The sequence below is a fragment of the Nicotiana tabacum genome, chromosome 10 (assembly GCF_000715075.1).
Source record: "Nicotiana tabacum cultivar K326 chromosome 10, ASM71507v2, whole genome shotgun sequence".
NCBI classification, from domain to species: Eukaryota; Viridiplantae; Streptophyta; class Magnoliopsida; order Solanales; family Solanaceae; genus Nicotiana; species Nicotiana tabacum.
The window spans coordinates 65676280-65694696 of NC_134089.1; the positions used below are offsets into that span (position 1 = coordinate 65676280).

General features: G+C 36.7%; 1 protein-coding gene across 2 annotated transcripts; it reads left to right on the forward strand.

Annotated features, from left to right (window-relative positions):
* The first annotated feature begins 1131 nt into the window (after positions 1-1131).
* On the forward strand, positions 1132-13992 carry LOC107803973 (putative LRR receptor-like serine/threonine-protein kinase At1g06840). 2 transcript variants are annotated; one of them, XM_016627777.2, is made up of 21 exons: positions 1132-1433; positions 1588-1767; positions 2387-2537; positions 4043-4114; positions 4260-4331; positions 4865-5008; positions 5167-5238; positions 5914-5985; positions 6903-6977; positions 7920-7988; positions 8638-8706; positions 8843-8914; positions 9068-9154; positions 9347-9415; positions 9512-10011; positions 10502-10663; positions 11557-11840; positions 12205-12256; positions 12524-12774; positions 12986-13120; positions 13418-13992. In XM_016627777.2, the coding sequence occupies exons 2-21, from the start codon at positions 1662-1664 to the stop codon at positions 13760-13762; spliced, it is 2859 nt and encodes a 952-aa protein (XP_016483263.1). In that variant the 5' UTR covers positions 1132-1433; positions 1588-1661; the 3' UTR covers positions 13763-13992. The 2 variants fall into 2 exon arrangements, with proteins under 2 accessions (XP_016483263.1, XP_016483268.1); XM_016627782.2 differs by having other exon boundaries at positions 1202-1433; positions 4069-4114.
* The last annotated feature ends 4425 nt before the right edge of the window (positions 13993-18417 follow it).

Here is an 18417-nt window from a genome sequence, read left to right on the forward strand (position 1 = left end):
TGTAACATTAAAAAGGAAGAAATAATTGATTTTTGGATAATTTTTATTTATAATAGCCAAAAAATATTTAAACATCAAATGATGTTATAAGTGTATAATAACCAATCACCATAAAAATAAAAAAAATATCGAATCAAACGAGGCTCTTATAGATAGAGTTGACTGTATTAGTAAGCTTTATGCAAACTAAACAATGTATTATTATGCATATGTTTGTACAGGAAACTATTCGTTGTTTAGTCTGCTGTGTTTGCCCTAACAATGCAACACTTTATGTTTGAACCCAAACATTGGATTAACTATGTAAAGATTTTTTTTTCCCCTTATAAACATCCTTAAAGCGAATTACACATGTCTGGCCTTTAGACGACTTTGAAAAAATTTTGTGGAGAAGTTTCTAAAGAAAGTGACTGAAAAATAAAAATGTGTTTAGATAGTTGTTGTCTTTGAATGGTTTTGCTTAATTTGTTCCCAAAAGCTTTTATATGCCAACTTTTCTGAAAGACTAGAAAAAGGAGAGAAAAAAAACAAACGCTTACAGTACAATCTTTTCCACACAAACAAATTTGTAAGTAATTTGAACTTGTCAAAAGAGGAGTACTAAAGTTAACTCCAAATGCAATTTTGGTTTTCCTAAATATGTTCAATATGCTGCTGCAGAGTTTCTAGTGTGAACTGCCGGGGTATCCACGCTCTCCCTTTGACTACCTACATCTTCCTATAGTGGATTTCTCTTCTTCTTCTTTTTTCTCTCTCCTTTCTTTATATCCTTCTCTGGGGAGCCTTGGCGTAATTGGTAAAGTTGTTGTCATGTGACCAGGAGGTCACGGGTTTAAGATCTTGTAAAAATACAAAAAGTGTAGGGTAAGACTGCATACAACATACTTTGTGGTCCGGCTCTTTACCGGAGCCCCGCATAGGGAACCTTCCCCGGACCCTTTTACTGTAAAAGTAAATTTTATACTATTAGCGAGTGATAAAATATGATAGCGTGTTGAAGTTATTATTTTTATTTAAAATTCGTAAAAATTTATCTATACTTATTTTACAAATGAAATAAATTTTATATAAATATTATTTGCCTCTAGGCAATCTCTCTCTTGTTTTGTTGGCATACATATGATTGCTGCACAACACCTACCCCTCAACCCCACTCCCTTCAAAAGTCAATATAGCAGCTGAACACTGAATTAGTTGAAGCAAAAGGAGGCTTTCAATATTTTAAAAACAGCAGTAAAGAAATTAATAGTATTTGATTAATGGGGGTTGGCTGCTGCTCTCATCAGCCATTCCATCATGCTTCTTTTATCTACCAGCTACAGCACCTCCATTGGCGACCAAGTCAGCATTTTGCCAATGTCTTTCTTTTTCGGTTCCTTGTCTTTACCAACACCCATTTTCCTCGTTATTTCTCTACTTACAACACAATCGCTGTAAGTATTAATGCAATTCAAAGGTTTTGTCTCTTTTCCTTTTTTTTGGGCTTACCTTTGGTGATAATGATGTTTCTTTAGTTTTTATAATTTGTTTCTAATACTTGGCTAAGATAGGAGTTTATTTTTGTATTGCTTTTTTTGACTATATCAGGGGAAAAGGGGCTGAAATTATAGCCTTTTAATTTCTGGATGTGAGAGCTGTTTGACAATCTTGGGATATTTGTGATGTCTGGTTATAAGCTTTCCCTTATTGGGATCAGTTTGATTCTATGGGTGAGCTGGTCTTTGCTGTTTACAGGGGCAGATAGCCAAGTTACTCATCCAGATGAAGGTAACCTTTTTAATCTTTTCCTTTTTTGATCATCTTTATTTCTACATCCTTACTTGACTGCCCATTTAAGGTTCTCTTATAGTACATAATTTATAAACTCTGAGATTTATTAATAGTTTGATTAACATAATTTGATGATGTAAGAGGCTCATTAACATCTCTGGCTGTTGCACAAAACTAACTGTAGTGGACTTTTTATTTATATTTGCATGAGATGATTTTAATGAAGTAACATGGCCGGTGAGGATTCATATAAGCCGATCCTAACTTGTTTAAGGCGTAGTTGTTGTTGTATAGATTGTCCAATGTCTAGTAACTTGTTAAAGCAGCTATAAGGAAGAAATTGTTGATGTACTGAATTTATTTGTTTTCAATATTTTCTTGTGGAGGAATTTTTCTTTTGTCTTTCTGCTATATATCTGATGGTGGGGGTGAGTGCACGGGGGTTCTGAACAGCTTCAATGGTGAAAAGAGGAATATAACTGAACTATAAAACGGCTATCAGAATTTGCACCCCTGCATGCCTGTTACCCGTCCAAGTGCAGGTGTTTCTGTAATGCTGTAGTTCTTCTTACTTTTGACATGAGAAGCGTGGTAACTCTTGAATTTATGTGTGCAGTAAAAGCATTACGTGCCATCAAGAAAAGTTTGGTTGATCCAAATGGGAATCTCAGTAACTGGAGGAGAGGAGATCCATGTAGGTCAAATTGGACTGGAATTTTGTGCTACAATGAAACAAAAAATGACGGTTACTTTCATGTTCGAGAACTGTAAGACCTTCCTATCATACTTGAGACTACCTCTTGCGTCTGCATCATAAGTATGGATGTTGTCAATGTGCTTAACTTCTCCAACACAGTACTAAATCTATGAATTGCTGCAGAATAATTATGGTTTCTCTGAGTTGGTTCTCAATATGTATATCACGTTGTTTATTCTTCTGAATTTATGCCGTTTTGCTTTTATTACTTGCTTCCAAATCTGTTATTGGATTGGGGGATGTTAGTTGAATCTCCCCGTTTCTCCGGTTGCTAGTTGCTACCTCACAGTGAAAGAAGTTCACTCCCTTTGGTAAAGTAGGCGATGTAAGCATATAAACCACTTTGCCATAGACTCAATTAGAATAATGCAAAGGAGGCGAATTAGAGAAAGGAGGGGCGAGCTTTAATTAAAGCAGGTGTGAAGCTTCTCATAGAGAGTTAGGAAGCGACACCTAGTTCTGCAGGATATGAGTTGAGAATTGTCACTGGACTTGATCCAAATATTCATGACCTGTTGGATCAATATCGTCACTGTAAATCTTGCTTAATAAGTCTATTCCAGTTTGTCTCAACAAATAGGTGGCATACTTTTTTAGTTCTATTATGTATTCTACAAATATAAGTAAAGACAAAGCATCTGAACTGAACTGGAGATTTGAAATTGTTTCAGCAAAATGAAAGTAATGATTGAAAGAAAGCGAAGCCATCATGTAATGTCTCAAATTCACACTTGGGTCCCAAGAGGAGACTTTGGAAATTGCTTCAGACTCTTATTCACACAGCTGAAAGTTGAAATTATGGCACTATTGAAAACCTATTGAGCATCCCACTATCTCATATCACACATTTTCAAGGATCTAAACCAGAGAGCCTGCATATCCTCCCAATTGTCTTTGTTATCTACTCGGTGTACCATGGACGTCCAAAGTCATCAAGCACCTATTTTCTAGCATTCATAATTCGCATCAACGAGGTCACTGGGGTTTGCATAATTGCATTAATAGATCATTACATCAAAGTTCTGCTGAGGGGTAATATAACAAATAGATTATTGTCAACAGAGAGACCATCTGACATGCAGCTGGTTTCGCTCTCACACAAATGTTCACCTTCTAGTTCTACAATCCTAAATGAATTAATAAAAATGACAAATGACGATGCGTGTACTAGCTAATTTTCAATAGTTGGACCAGGAAGCTCTGAAGTGGTAAGATTAAAATTAAGAAGCCCTCTTGCCTTACAGGATCCTAGTTGTCTATAAGGAGCACAGACTTTGAATACTTTGTGATTTTACAAATCTTTTCTGCATAGAAAGATGATTGTCTCACATAAATTTTAGTGTCTTAAGTTTTAATTCTTTACCTTAAATGCATTGGTTGTCATGATGTTTGTAAACATTTTAATATTGTTTGAAACAAGGGATGGACGATCATTCTGGAGATTGATGACATCTCAGTAGACTCTGTTTCAATAATATGCAATGTCATAAGTTCTTGAATTCCTCCTCTAAACAGGCAATTACTGGATATGAATCTGTCAGGAAAATTGTCATCGGAGCTTGGTCGCTTATCTTACATGAAAATATTGTAAGTTTGGATATTTAACAAATGCTTCTCTTTTGGAAGGTTTCTGCTTTGCAAAATGTTTTCAATAATAGCTTCTTTAGATTGTAGTTTATCTTTCTGTCCTTTATTTATCTGCTAACTTTTTGTTTCCATTTGTACTAAAAAGGGATGTAATGTGGAATGCAATTACTGGGACAATCCCAAAGGAGATAGGAAATATCAAAACACTTGAATTATTGTAAGTTAAAGCTCTTTCTTACTATTCCCTGCTTTTTCCTGAAATTATGACTTCCTTTATATAGTTGACTCTTTCCTAGAAGTTCTACATGAGGGAATAGTTGAAGTGTATGACCACCTCATCTAAAAGCTTAGCAGTTAGAGAGAACACACTTCTATTTACTTAATTATGTCTTCAACACGCCCCTTCACGTGCGGGCTTTTTTTTTTTTTTTGATGAGTCAAGCACGTGGAATTGTTTTTGCTATTGGGTGGCGGTGAGACTCAAAACCCAGGACCTCTACCTGCTCTATACCATGTTGAAGTGTGTGACCATATCTTCTGAAAGCTTAAGCTGTTAGAGAGAGCACAATTCTATATACTTAATTATGTCTTCAACAGGAATGAGCAAATTTCTATGGATATTGGGACAATTCCCACGTATATTGATTCATAATAATATTACATGTTGCTACCTAATAATTTTCTCTGGTTCTTATTTATTTATTTATTTATTTATTTATTTATTCGTTCGCTTTTCTTTTATGGTTTCAGGCTTCTCAATGGAAATCAATTGAGCGGTTCTTTGCCTGAAGAGCTTGGTTATCTTCCCAACTTGAACAGGATACAAATTGATCAAAATCATATATCAGGGCCCTTACCTGTATCATTTGCAAATTTGAAGAAAACAGAACATTTGTAAGAGTTTTCTTGAGATGAATGATTACTAACTTCCTTATAGCCCCACACCAGCTTTTCGGGCGTTTGATGCTACTTGCATCGCTGTCATCAGATTTGTCGTTTTCTTATTTACTGATTTATATCTTTCCATAATGTGATTTTGTTTTCCTGTCCAGCCACATGAATAACAATTCGATAAGTGGACAAATTCCACCTGAGCTATCTAAACTTCCAAAGCTACTTCACTTGTAAGTGACATTATGATTCTTTAACGTTTTTAATGCCTGAAAAGTCCTTCAAGTGGTGTAAATTAAGATGTCTCTCGGGGCTTAACTAGAAATGTTGCTTTTATAAATGATACTCTTTGATAGGATTCCTTTATCTCTCATGGCTTACTCTTTGTTTGGTTCAAGGAAAAGGAGGGGACTAAATGATGATTATATCTATCTCTTCTTACTATTTGCAAGCAACTCACCCTCTCTTTCAATTTGAGGAATTAAAAAACTCCCGTCCACTCTTACTGAATCAAAATTCATTTGATAAATACAACATGAGATTGAGACCAAAAAGATAAGCCAGAAAATGTTCATTTGAAAATACCTTGATTATGATGATACAAAGGCCTCATTAATATCAATTATTGCACAGTAACATTGTATGTAAAAGTGACTTTTTTGATAGATAGATAAAGATGACTTGTTAGAGTGTATGTAGTTTTGATCTATTTAATAAAATGGTAGCCCGGTGCAGTAAGCACATCCTATGCGCGGGGTCACGAGAAGGGCCTGACCACATTGGGTCTATTCTACGCAGCCGTACCTTGCAATTCTCTCGTGTTTTTTATCTTTTCAATTTGATGAATATTATTTAGGAGTGTGTTTTGTATTATAAAGGACTTATTGCCTTTTTGCTTCATTTTCCAGGCTGCTTGATAATAACAACTTATCGGGTTACCTTCCGCCAGAGCTTGCTCAAATTCCAAATTTGCACATACTGTAATCTTTCTTTGCTATGTATATAGTGCTATTTGGATTACTGATATCAGGATGCCTTTTCATTGGTGATATAACTTTAGTGCAGCAGTACTTTTCTCTTGATTTTGGAAGAGGTTTTCCTTACATGAGATTGTGGAAAGGTGACATAAATTGAAATTCTGTTGCAGATATAGAAAGGGGAGAAGGCAGTTGCAACAATTAGAAATTTTCAAACACCTAGAGATCCTTATTTCAGGCTCCGTTTGTTGAAGTAGCTAATGATTAAGATGTGTCACGCTCATCACATAAGACTAGTCTTGACACATAGAGATTGAAATATTAATCTAAAGCATGTTCGAAGTATAAATACAGGATATCTTAAATGTATCTTTTCGATCTTTGGTAAAGCAATACTTGGTAAAGTCGATAGAAATAATAATCATGGGAGTTGCCACTATCACGAACTATCATTGCTGCGAAGAGTGTCCCTTCAGCCTATCAAAATACTTTATGGTACTTTCTAAAGATGAAAAAGTTCTTGTTATTTATCAAGGAAACAGTTGAGAATTGTTTCTTTCGGGTATAAAAGACGAGAGCGCATAATGAATGAAAGAGTATGATGTTGAATCAATTTCTGGGCATAGTTATCACCTATAAGATCAATATATGATATGAAATGTCATGTTACATATGCATGTTAATTCTGATATGGATATAAACAGGGACCATATTTTTCTAATGGAGATTTGACATGAAAAGGATCCAGCTTATAAAATGGGACTAATCTTTTGTAGGAGATGTCTATGTACATATCTGTTCTCGTCTATTCTTTCTGACTAGTTTCTTTTACTGTCTCAAATTTTATTCTTTCGGTTCTAACTTCCTTTTATTCTGCAAGCATGAATGTACTTATATTTGATTTTACTCTTATAATGCAGTCAGCTTGATAATAACAACTTTGATGGAAGTCAGATACCTGATTCATATGGGAATATGTCACGTTTGTTGAAACTGTAAGTCCATTTAAAGCTCCTCTTTGTGCTGAATATGATTTTAAGTATGGCATGATGATAGAACTGATTATTATGTCCAGTGGGTTCATGAACCATAACTTCAAAAGGTTTTGTGTCACCAGCTCTTTCATAATCTTCCTGTGAATAAGAAAGACTATTTAAACTATTTCCAATCAACATCTATTTTCATAGCTTTTTTTATCTACTATGGGTTTTGAGACTGCATTGGGTGCATCCAGGTATATACTTGTAGATTGTAGAATAGTTCTTTGGTGGTAAAACCTCGTATTTAACGTATTATAGAATTGCTCGCAAAAGTGAATGATAAAGCACATTATCTTAAAATATAGAAGTATTGCAGTATATAGCCTGTAATTTCTAGTTAATTGTGTCATTAGAACAATGGTTCAAAGTTGATTAGGATTTCCTGATGAAGTTTGCACCAATGGTGGTTCACCTTGTTACTATTTGGCAGCAAAGGAATAGCTAGCCAGTATCTGAAGCAACCAGTGGAATAACGTTGAAGTTACCAATCAAAAGAAAAAAGAAAAGGGCCGAAGAAACAGGATGAAAAAACTATGAAAGAGGTGGAAGAAAAGATTATTTCATCCTAACCTCAAATAGTACTAACAAGTAACAGGAAACAAATACTATAAGAGATAATTTATTCACCTGTTTTCTGTAAAGCTTAAATATATCAAGGTAAGAACTTTTAAGTTAGAGATTCTGGAACCACGGAATGTGTTGACAGTTTTAGTAGCTTATATTTTTGCATCTTTCTGATTTTAAGCAAGTATTTTACTCTTTCATGCTTCATTTTTCTCAAAGTAGTGAAAAACTCATTTGTTTCAAGAAAGTAGCAAAAACATTGCATGGATATTAGTACTATTTGGTGAGATCTTATATTAACTTGGAAGTGATTCCGCTTTTTCATTCTTCCAGGAGTCTAAGGAACTGTAGCTTACAGGGACCACTTCCAAATCTGGGCAACATACCGAACCTTACTTACATGTAAGAATATATTCCAGGTTCTATGTCTGTGCAAACTAGTGGTGGCAAAATGGTAAAAAGAAAACAGTTATCCACCCATATTATCCATTAAAAAATGGTTGGATAATGAACTTTTTAAAAACGGGTCAAATATGGATAAGAATCATATTATCTACTTAGAAAATAGATAACCAATGGATAACTAATGGGTTTAACTTTTACATTTGTAAAGCCTCAAATTGGGGGTTCCTCAAGTTTAGGAGACTATGAATTTTCCCAAAAGTGATCATATTCAAGAAGCCATGGAAAATATGGATATCCATATTATCTGCTGGTTAACCCGTTTTTTATCCGTATTAAATATGGGTCGGGTCGGATACTATATCCATTTTGAATTACCCAATTTCGACCTGCCCATATCCGACCCAACCGGCCCGTTTCCCACCCCTAGTGCAAACTATAAGGGCATTCGTACACTCTTTTACATTGCAATGCACTTTTAATGGAGAAATCAATGTTAATAATCAGGATTCACTTGAGTGAACACAGATCATTTGCTTTAGGCTAAGAGAGGCATCACTTAAGACCAATATCCAATGTAATTACCCTTTTTGGTTATTACTTGCATTTGCAACCATGCATATTCTCATTAATTAATTTCGCATTTCAGAGATCTCAGCTTTAACCAGCTAAGTGGGCCCATTCCATCAGAAAAGCTTAGTGACAATATTACAACAATGTAAGAGCTTGATTCATTTTTGCTGTAAGCTCTATCATGAGTGATTATCTGGCAACTGCTTCCTTAAATGATATTGTCGGGTCCATGATACTGTTGATCTCTCATTTCCTGAAGCAATTTCTTCTGATTGTGGCAGTGATCTGTCATACAACAACCTCAACGGAACTATTCCTTCAAACTTTTCAGGCCTTCCCCATTTGCAGAAACTGTGAGCATTATTTCCTCTGCTTTTTATCATGTTTGTTGCTCTAGAAGCAGGCTTTTTATTAAATTATTTCGTTATTTTATTATATTCAGGGTAAATAGCTCACTACAAATATCCATCTAATATAATTACTTTATTATTTTATTCTGTTGTCAGGTCACTAGCAAACAATTCATTAAGCGGTTCTGTTCCATCAATAATTTGGCAAAATAGGACACTCAACGCAACAGAGACACTTATCTTGTAAGAATTGAGATTTGGAGAGATCCACATTTGCTTCTAAATTTATCATGAAACCAAAGATTTGTTCCTATAACAGCATGTTCCTTTTTGCTATCCTAATTCTTAATTTTTCCTATATGTCTAGTCTTTAATAACTCCATAGTTTGTGATCAGTACGAGTCTAGTTAAAATGAATCTGCTGCATTACTGCAGGGATTTGCGGAGCAATAAGCTTTTGAATATCTCAGGAACTTTGGTTGTCCCACAAAATGTCACTATTAGGTTTGTTTTTGGCATATCATCTTCATCTTCAGTAATTCCTCTTCGTTTAAAGATACAAATGCAACATCTTACCTTGTCATCTTATTGTTCTTCTAGTCTTCAAGGAAATCCGTTGTGTTCAAATTCTGCCCTATCAGACTTTTGCGGACCTTACAATGGGGATGTCGATGGTACCTTGCAATTGGCAAACAAAACTGATTGTCCTCCTTTGGCGTGTCCTCCTCCCTATGAATATGCCCTGCCATTTCCTACTTGCTTTTGTGCTCTGCCTCTGCTTGTAGGATACAGGCTGAAGAGTCCTGGGTTTCATGATTTTCGATCATACGTGCATAGGTTTGAGTGGTATATCACGTCTGGTCTTAAGCTGAATCAATCTCAATTACGCCTTAATACATTTGCACTGGAAGCTGGTCCCCGTGTGAGGATGTACTTGAGGATTTTCCCCATCTTTGTTGATAACAGCAGCTCTCGTTTGTTCAATAAAAGTGAGGTCCTAAGACTTCGGAGCATGTTCACTGGGTGGCTGATTCCTGATAATGATTTTTTTGGACCTTATGAACTTCTCAATTTCACCCTACTTGCAGATTATAGAGAATGTATGTATGCCTCCTTCCTTAATAAATCATAGTTGTCCAAGGAGTAGTCAATAAAGAGGAAAATTAAACCCTCCACATCTTGATTGCTTTACTTTCTCTAGATATATCTCTTATTTCTGTTCTCTATGATTTACTCTTAACTGGCGTTCACTTGTGAACTTTTATGAAATCTTTAGCATGACTGAATCTGTTCTCTTGCCTTTGTAAGTAAAAGATCGTGATATATATAACTTGTCAATGTGATTAACTTATTTTGATGAGTGAATATTTCGGTCTATCTCTTGCTTCTTCTTGTACTTCTCCTTTGCTTGTGCATGATATTCCTTTGCTGATGACTTAATTGTTGGGCCATACTTTGGGTGGCTTACCAATCCTTAATGCAATTATGGAAGGCAACAATAGACATGATATCATATTTATCGAAGCATTTAATGGCAAAGTCTAGCTATTTGTGTCCTTGTGATAAGTACGTTTTACTGTTCTTTTGCAGTCATCCCCCCTCCTTCATCATCTAGTATTAGCAAGGGAGCTCTTGCAGGAATCATACTAGGTGTAATTGCTGGTGCAGTCACAATATCGGCATTTGTATCACTCGTCATATTGAGATTGCATATGAAGAAGCACCACTGTGCCGGTTCAAAACGAAACCTATGTGAGTATACTACAGTTACTGATCTTGAAGTTTGTATTCTAAGTCATCCTTTCTCTTTTCATTTTAATTTAGGACCTTTTATATATCCTCTCTCTTTTCATTTTAATCTAGGACCTTTTATGTTGTGGTGCTTTCAGTGACTAGCATTTTAAGTCATCGAAGACAATACATTCTCATACGTCTTTACCACTTGGATTACATTTTTTAACCAAGATAGACTAACCATGAAGCTGAAAGAGACATTGAATTATAGATGCTATATAGAATGATGAAGATACAGTGATGTTAAATTAGATTTGTTCATATAAGATACAGTCTCCAGTTGAAAATATACTGAAATTTCAAAAAGTATTATAATGAGCATGTCATCTCTGCAAAGAAATACGAGATGTTAGATCCAGCTATGTTTTTCATTTGCAAATATCCTTGAAGACTAAGAACCCGTTTGGATGGGCTTATTTTAAGCGACTTTTAAGTCAAAATAGCTTTTAAGCCATAAGTAAAGAATTCTAGCTTTTGGCTTGTTTTTTTCATTTTAGCTTAAAAACAAGTGCTTAAAAATACTTTTTTACTTTATCCAAACACTACAAAATGGCTTAAAAGCTATTTTGGCTTAAAAGCACTTAAAAGAAGCCCATCCAAAGGGGCTCTAAGATCTTCTCTTTCATCTAGAAAGTTAGCCTAGTTCATGAGCTTACCGATTGACAGCATAATCAACTCTTGTTAGTGTATCTTATCTTGCATATCATTAGTACACAGTTGAAAAGTACACATTGCTTTTAGGCCTGCAAATTATGTAAATCCCAATCTCAACTCTGATTCCATGAAGGTGGAGATTATGGTATACTGTCTCAAACATCTTAAAGTTATACGCCCACATTTTTGTTTTGCAGTGTCAAAAATCTCTGTCAAAATTGATGGTGTTAAGGAGTTCAATTTTGAAGAATTGACACTGGCGACCAAAAATTTTAACAACTCCAGCCTTGTTGGACAAGGAGGGTATGGAAAAGTTTATAAAGGTACTTTAACTGATGGGACAGTTGTAGCCATAAAACGAGCTCTAGAGGGATCGTTACAGGGCCAAAAGGAGTTTCTTACAGAAATTGAACTACTATCTAGGCTACATCACAGAAACCTTGTCTCTTTGCTTGGATACTGTGGTGAAGAAGGTGAACAGGTACTTTATTACTTCAATCGTTGATCCAAAGTTTAACATATCTTACCATCATGAACAAATATCAATTGGAGCAGTATGCTGACTTTATTAAAACCAAAAAATTCGTTTTTACACTGGAAGGGAAAAGGCAATAGATGATATTTCTTACACCTCAAAATGACTCCTACAAGCACATGCACATATAAATATTTACAAACGGATACAGATTTAAGAAATGATTTTGAGCTAGCAAATAATTGTTGGACTATTTTAATGGTCTGATGGCTAATACTATTTTGCCTCTGACTGATTATAGATTTTTTTCTTTTTCTTCTTTCTATATACTTGTTTGTAACCTTTTGGCAATGTTGTGCTTTACCTGCAGATGCTGGTATACGAATTTATGCCTAATGGTACTCTGAGAGATCACATATCTGGTAAATAATTATATAATTCACATTGTTATTGTCTCCATTTGTTTGTGCAAATCTTTTCATACATATAAGTATGCAAATGATAAACTGATCAACAACTGCTGGCCTTGCCCCCAACAACCCCACCAAAATCCCTTCCAATAAAGATACTAGTAAATCAAACTTACTACTGTTTAGTCTTAGGTGATTGCTTTGAGGGGAAGCACTAGCAGAAATCAAGTCTTTCACCATATCAACTTGGATTTAATGGGTTAGCTTGTGATGTGACAGGTAAATGTAAAGAACCTCTAAGTTTCGCTATGCGATTGAGAGTTGCCCTGGGTTCAGCTAAGGGCATACTCTACTTGCACACAGAGGCTGATCCTCCCATATTCCATCGAGATATCAAGGCAAGCAATATATTGCTAGACGCTAAATTTATTGCCAAGGTGGCTGACTTTGGACTTTCACGGCTTGCTCCAGTTCCAAATCTTGAAGGGACTCTGCCTGCTCATGTATCAACAGTTGTTAAGGGCACTCCGGTGAGCTTTGATTGTTCAAGAAAGTAGATACTTTAAGCAAAATCATCCCCTAATATGATGTTTATTTTTGTCATCCTACCTTCCGATATACTTGAGAATTCTGTAAGAGGAAAGTAAGCAGATGGTTGTCCAATTACCGTATGCACAAAATTAACACAAACAAAGTTCCTCCAACTGACAAATTTGTAACTCTAAGGCCTGTTCTCTGCAGGGATACCTTGACCCAGAGTATTTCCTAACTCATAAGTTGACAGACAAGAGTGACGTTTACAGCCTTGGTGTTGTATTCCTTGAGCTGCTCACTGGAATGCAACCAATTTCACATGGCAAGAACATTGTTCGGGAGGTACTGTCTTACTGCTTGCCTGTCCACGATTAGGCTAACAAATATATTCTGTCTAAATTCGTTCATCATCTAGACATTTCCATATTCTCCGGAGTAAACCAGGAGACATTGTCTTGGAAGTGTTAAAACATAGGGGATTTGAGGAATAATCTCAAGGTTATTCGTGCAGATTCCACCTTCAAACGGGCTATGTTTGCCTCTTCCTGAAAATAACTAATTCAAAAAAACATACTACATTTCGTATAATTTGATTCCTGTTGTATGATCTCATGGATATATTGTACTGCATATCAACAGGTCAACCTTGCATATCGTTCTGGTATGATATTCAATGTTATTGATGATCGGATGGGATCTTATCCTTCAGAATGTGTGGAAAAGTTCATTAATCTGGCCCTCAAATGCTGCCAAGAAGAGACAGAAGCTCGGCCATCAATGGCAGAAGTGGTTCGAGAACTGGAAAACATACGGCTTATGATGCCCGAATCTGACTCTATAATTAGAGATTCCCTGGTCACTGATAGTGAAAAGGATAGCAGCACTCCATCCTCAACCTCAGCTATGAAATATCCTTATGTTTCAGCTGATGTGTCCGGTAGTGACCTTGTCAGTGGAGTTGTTCCTTCCATTCATCCTAGGTGATAGATATTTCAGCCTCTTGCTCCTATGTACAGTCCATTATAAATATTACATACCATATGGTAGTATTTTTCTAACCCTTAGCCAATGCTTGTAAAATTATATATAGCATCCAACATAGTTAATGTGCAGGATTTTTTTTCTTGAGTATCTTGTTTGAACTTGTTAAGTCAAATCGATGTCTGCTCACTTTTTTGTTTCTGTTCTCAGTCACAAGATTTGACCTTGTACAATTGATTGAGCAACATGTTATTTACCCCCTTTTCTGGGAGTAATAGTAGTTGTTCTTGTTTCCGAATTTGAAAAAAGTGAATATTCTTTCTAATTACTTGTGCTATATTGTTAAAGGGGAGAATAGTCTTGAGTAATGGATGTTCAAATAATAAGAGGGGAACTATTGGGAGAAGATCAGAAATGGCCTGATTTACAACTACTAAAAGACAACTAGCCACAGTTTCAAAAGTAATCGATATTTAGTAACTTTTTCATGTAAAAATAAAATTTGAACAAAATCACCATTAAAAATCTGGAAATTTTTTAGCATAATATATTGGAGTTCGAATTTTTAACATATGAGATTTTAGCATAATGCATTAGAATTTCATAATGTGTTGGAGTTTCAATATAATATGATGGAAGTTTACACGCAGGAGCTTCATAACCCATGAACTTTTCATGTTTCAATTAGGATATTTTTGTCCTGATTTTAGTTTCGCATAAAATAGTGTCTATTTTTTTAATAACTTTGCAAATACTGACTAATTTTTAATTACCAGTCCAAAAATTAGTTAGCCCATGCTATTTTCACGGAACTATTCGAACATGAAAAATAAAAATGAATACATCGTCTAGGAGGGTAAAGTTCTTATCGACGCTGATCATTCACCTTTTGACAATAAGGCAGTACGCACTGTAATTATTTTAGCAAAAACATTTAAAAACTTAAGACAAAAATGCTCCTCCATTTTAAAATGACCCAATTTGCCCCAATGTAACATTTATTACTTGCGCGCCCCACCTTCCCCCCGTGATTCTTGTGCCTTCTCCCCCGTTCCCACGCAACGTGGATTTGCAGTTTCTCGCAAACGTAGTTCAATTTTTTATGTGAATCTTTCCTTGCCACAAAGCATTGTGCGGATTTTTCCTTCAAAATCCTCGTTTTTTTGTTTTTTCTTTCCTCCTCCTCTAAAGTTTTGAAATGTAAAGCTTATTTGTAAGCTTTAATTTGGGGAAAAAATAAATTTTATGGGTAGAAAGCATAGCCTTAAGCACACACACGACTTTTCCTCTAAGATTTTTACATATAAAATGCGAAAGAGTTTTTCTCAATCTTCCGAAAATTTGTTGTGGGTTGAATGGGAATAACATGTTGTTTTTCTGTTCAAGTTATTTGGTACAAGAAAGACATCAGTAATGACCACATTGGGGCCTCACAATTTCCGTGAGAGATCCGATCTCGGTTGTTTTCAACTTTATCTCCTTCTCAATCGGTATGGCTCTTGGAGGAAAGTCGTTCAATTATGTTATCACAAGTGTAACGTCCCGGCCGGTCGTTTTATGAGTTTTTCCCCATTTGCTCTTCTTTATGTATTGTTCAGCTGCATTTCGTCATATCGTGTTGGTTGGTTCGGGTTCGGAGTGGTTGTGGAGTGGAATGAGACGCTTAATTTCTTATGTAGAAGCTTTAGTTGGAAAAGTCAACCGGATGTTGACTTATGAGTAGAAGGTCTCGGATGGAAATCATGATGGTTCGGATAGCTTCGTTAGGTGATTTTGGACTTAGGAGCGTGTTCGGAATGTAATTTGGAGGTCCGCGGGAGAAATACGCTTGAATTGGCGAAATTTAGAAATTTGGCGTTTTCCGATCGGCAGTGGAAATCTTGATATCGGGGTTGGAATGGAATTTCGGAAATTGGAGTAGGTCAGTTGTGTCATTTGTGACGTGTGTGCAAATTTCAGGTCATTCGGATGAAGTTAGATAAGTTTTTGCATCGTTTGCGGAATTCGGAAGTTTGGAGATCCTTAGGCTCGAGGGTGATTTGGTGTTTTGACGTTGTTTTGAGTGTTCCGAAAGTTGGAATAAGTTTGAATGGTTATAGGTGACTTGTTGGTAGGTTTGGTCGAGGTCCCGAGGGCCTCGGGATGATTTCGAAGGGTTATCGGAGAGTTGGAGAAATTGGAGTTGCAGCTGAAGCTGCTGATTTCTGTCATAACTGCACCTGCGGATTGGGGACCGCAGGTGCGAGACGCAGAAGTGGAAGAAGAGACCGCAGAAGCGGCATTGGTCGCAAGAGCGGAGGGTTGTACCACATATGCGAGCCCGCAGATGCGAGACCTGGGGCGCAAGTGCGGCGTCTGAGGACTTAAATGATTTCCGCAGGTGCAGTTTTTTGGGCGCAAAAACGGCCCGCAGGTGCGAGATATTGTCCGCAGATGCGGAAATTACTGGGTAGAAAGTATAAAAGACCCTCTTCGCGAATTTCTGCTATTTCTTCACCATTTTTGGACGAGTTGGAGCTTGGGGGCTGTGATTTCAAGAGGGAATCAAGTGTTTTTAGAGAGGTAAGCTACTTGGGCCTTGTATCTTGTGTTTATGGTGATTATTCCATTGTTTAATCATGATATTAGTAGGAAAATTTGAGAAGAAATTGGGAGATTAGGGCTTGAAATTGGAGAGTTTAAATTGGGGATTTGATGGGCCATTTGAGGTCCAATTTTGATGATTTTGGTATGTATAGACTCGGGAGTGAAAGAAGTTTCTAGTTTTGCGATTTTTGTTGGATTCCGAGACGTGGGCTAGGGGGCCGGGTTTAGCAAATTCGGGATTTTGGGTCTAATTTGATAATTTCCATGTGGATTTTGTATTTTTGGCATGAATTAATGATATGATTATGATTTTAGATAGATTCAGGGCGATTTGAGGCCGAGTCGAGAGGCAAGAGAATTGTAGAGTAGATCTTCGTCCGATTCGAGGTAAGTAACGATTGTAAATCTAGACCCGAGGGTATGAAACCCCGGAATTTCGTACTATTTTGATAAATGAGGTGATGCACATGCTAGGTGACGGGCGTGTGGGCGTGCACCAGTAGGGATTGTGACTTGGTCCGTCCCGTGGCAACTGTAGAGTTGCATACTTTGATAATTTCTATATGAAATCTAGGTGTTTAGAAATAATTCTGTTAACTTGGGCTAAATGCCATGTTTGGGGCCTTGTGTCGTACTGTTTGGAACCTCGGGGGTATTTTACTATTATCCTCACACTGTTTTGATTCGAAATCATATCCTCAGTCATGATTTTTACCTGTTTATTATTTGATTCAGTTTCATTACTTTACTTTTAAATATATGAAAGTTGTTTGGACTGAGTTCCCTGATTTTTCACTGAAATGCCCAAGTGGCTGTGAGGTTGAAGACTGAGAGAAGCCGAGGGCCTGATGGTGAGGATTATATATTTATAAACCGGGTTGCACGCCGCAGCGATATGTTGGATCGAGCTGCACGCCGCAACGATATAGCGTTTGGGCTGTAGGAGCTCCTCCGGAGTCTGCACACCCCTAGTGAGTGCAGTCGACTATATATATGGATCCGATTGCATGCTGCAGCGTTTATTATGAGATATCTATTGAGCGGGAGTGCTGAGTGCCAGTGCTGATTGATGAGAATTGAGTCACGAGTGATTGAGAGGCTTGCCCGAGGGGCAATATATATGAGTGATACTTTGCCCGAGGGGCTTGTTTTATGAAATTACTATTTCACTCTTCTTTTATACTGAGCCTCTATTGAAAATGTTGAACAAATGTTTTAAGCAACTTTCATTGAAACTGGAGTTTTTACGAGATGTTCGGAATTGAGTTACTGATTTGACTTTGTTATTTCCACTGAGATTTTTATGTTATGAGATGTATATGATTTTAAATGCTCGTCACTGCACTCAGCCTTTATTTATAATTGTTACTTACTGAGTTGGCGTACTCACGTTACTCCATGCCCTTTGTGTGCAAATCTAGGTACCAGGGCATCCGAGTGAGAGTTGTTCCTTCCTTTATAGCATTTTCCGAAGTTAGCAAGGTAGCTGCACAGCATCCGCAACCTTGACTTTCTCCTTCCTATCTATTAGTATTTATTTTTATCAGACTCATCTTCTATTGAGTAGATAGTACCAGATTGTATTTTAGTGGCTCATGACTAGTGATACCGGGATCGGACAATGGTTGATGTTTTGCATATTTGTTTCCGCTTGTTTTGAAATGTTTTAAACGGAAGATTTGTCATAATATCTTATTAGTAAATGAATTTAGAGAAAAGACCAGCTTTGTTATAAATGTTGAATCGGCTAGCCTAGTACTGCAATAGGCGCCATCACAGCCGGGGTGGTTTGGGGTCGTGCCAAGTTGGTATCAGAGCCTAGGTTACATAGGTCTCACCAGTCATGAGCAGGTTTAGTAGAGTCTTGCGGATCGGTACGGAGACGTCTCTACTTATCTTCGAGAGGCTACAGAACCTTTAGGAAAAACTTTACATTCTTGAATTTCTGTCGTGCGAATATGTTGATTCTGGTAACCAAACTTTTGATATTCTATTCTCTCTTAGATGGTGAGGACACGTTCTACCGGTTAGGACGGACGTCCACCAGTACCACCAATTGGGGCCACTAGAGT

Bases quoted from the DNA above. Each gene is read 5' to 3' on its own strand.
- LOC107803973 (XM_016627777.2), top strand. From the start codon at position 1,662: ATGTCTGGTTATAAGCTTTCCCTTATTGGGATCAGTTTGATTCTATGG. The intron at 8,915-9,067 runs GTGAGCATTATT...TTCTGTTGTCAG, and splicing joins CTTCCCCATTTGCAGAAACT to GTCACTAGCAAACAATTCAT. The intron at 9,155-9,346 runs GTAAGAATTGAG...GCATTACTGCAG, and splicing joins GCAACAGAGACACTTATCTT to GGATTTGCGGAGCAATAAGC.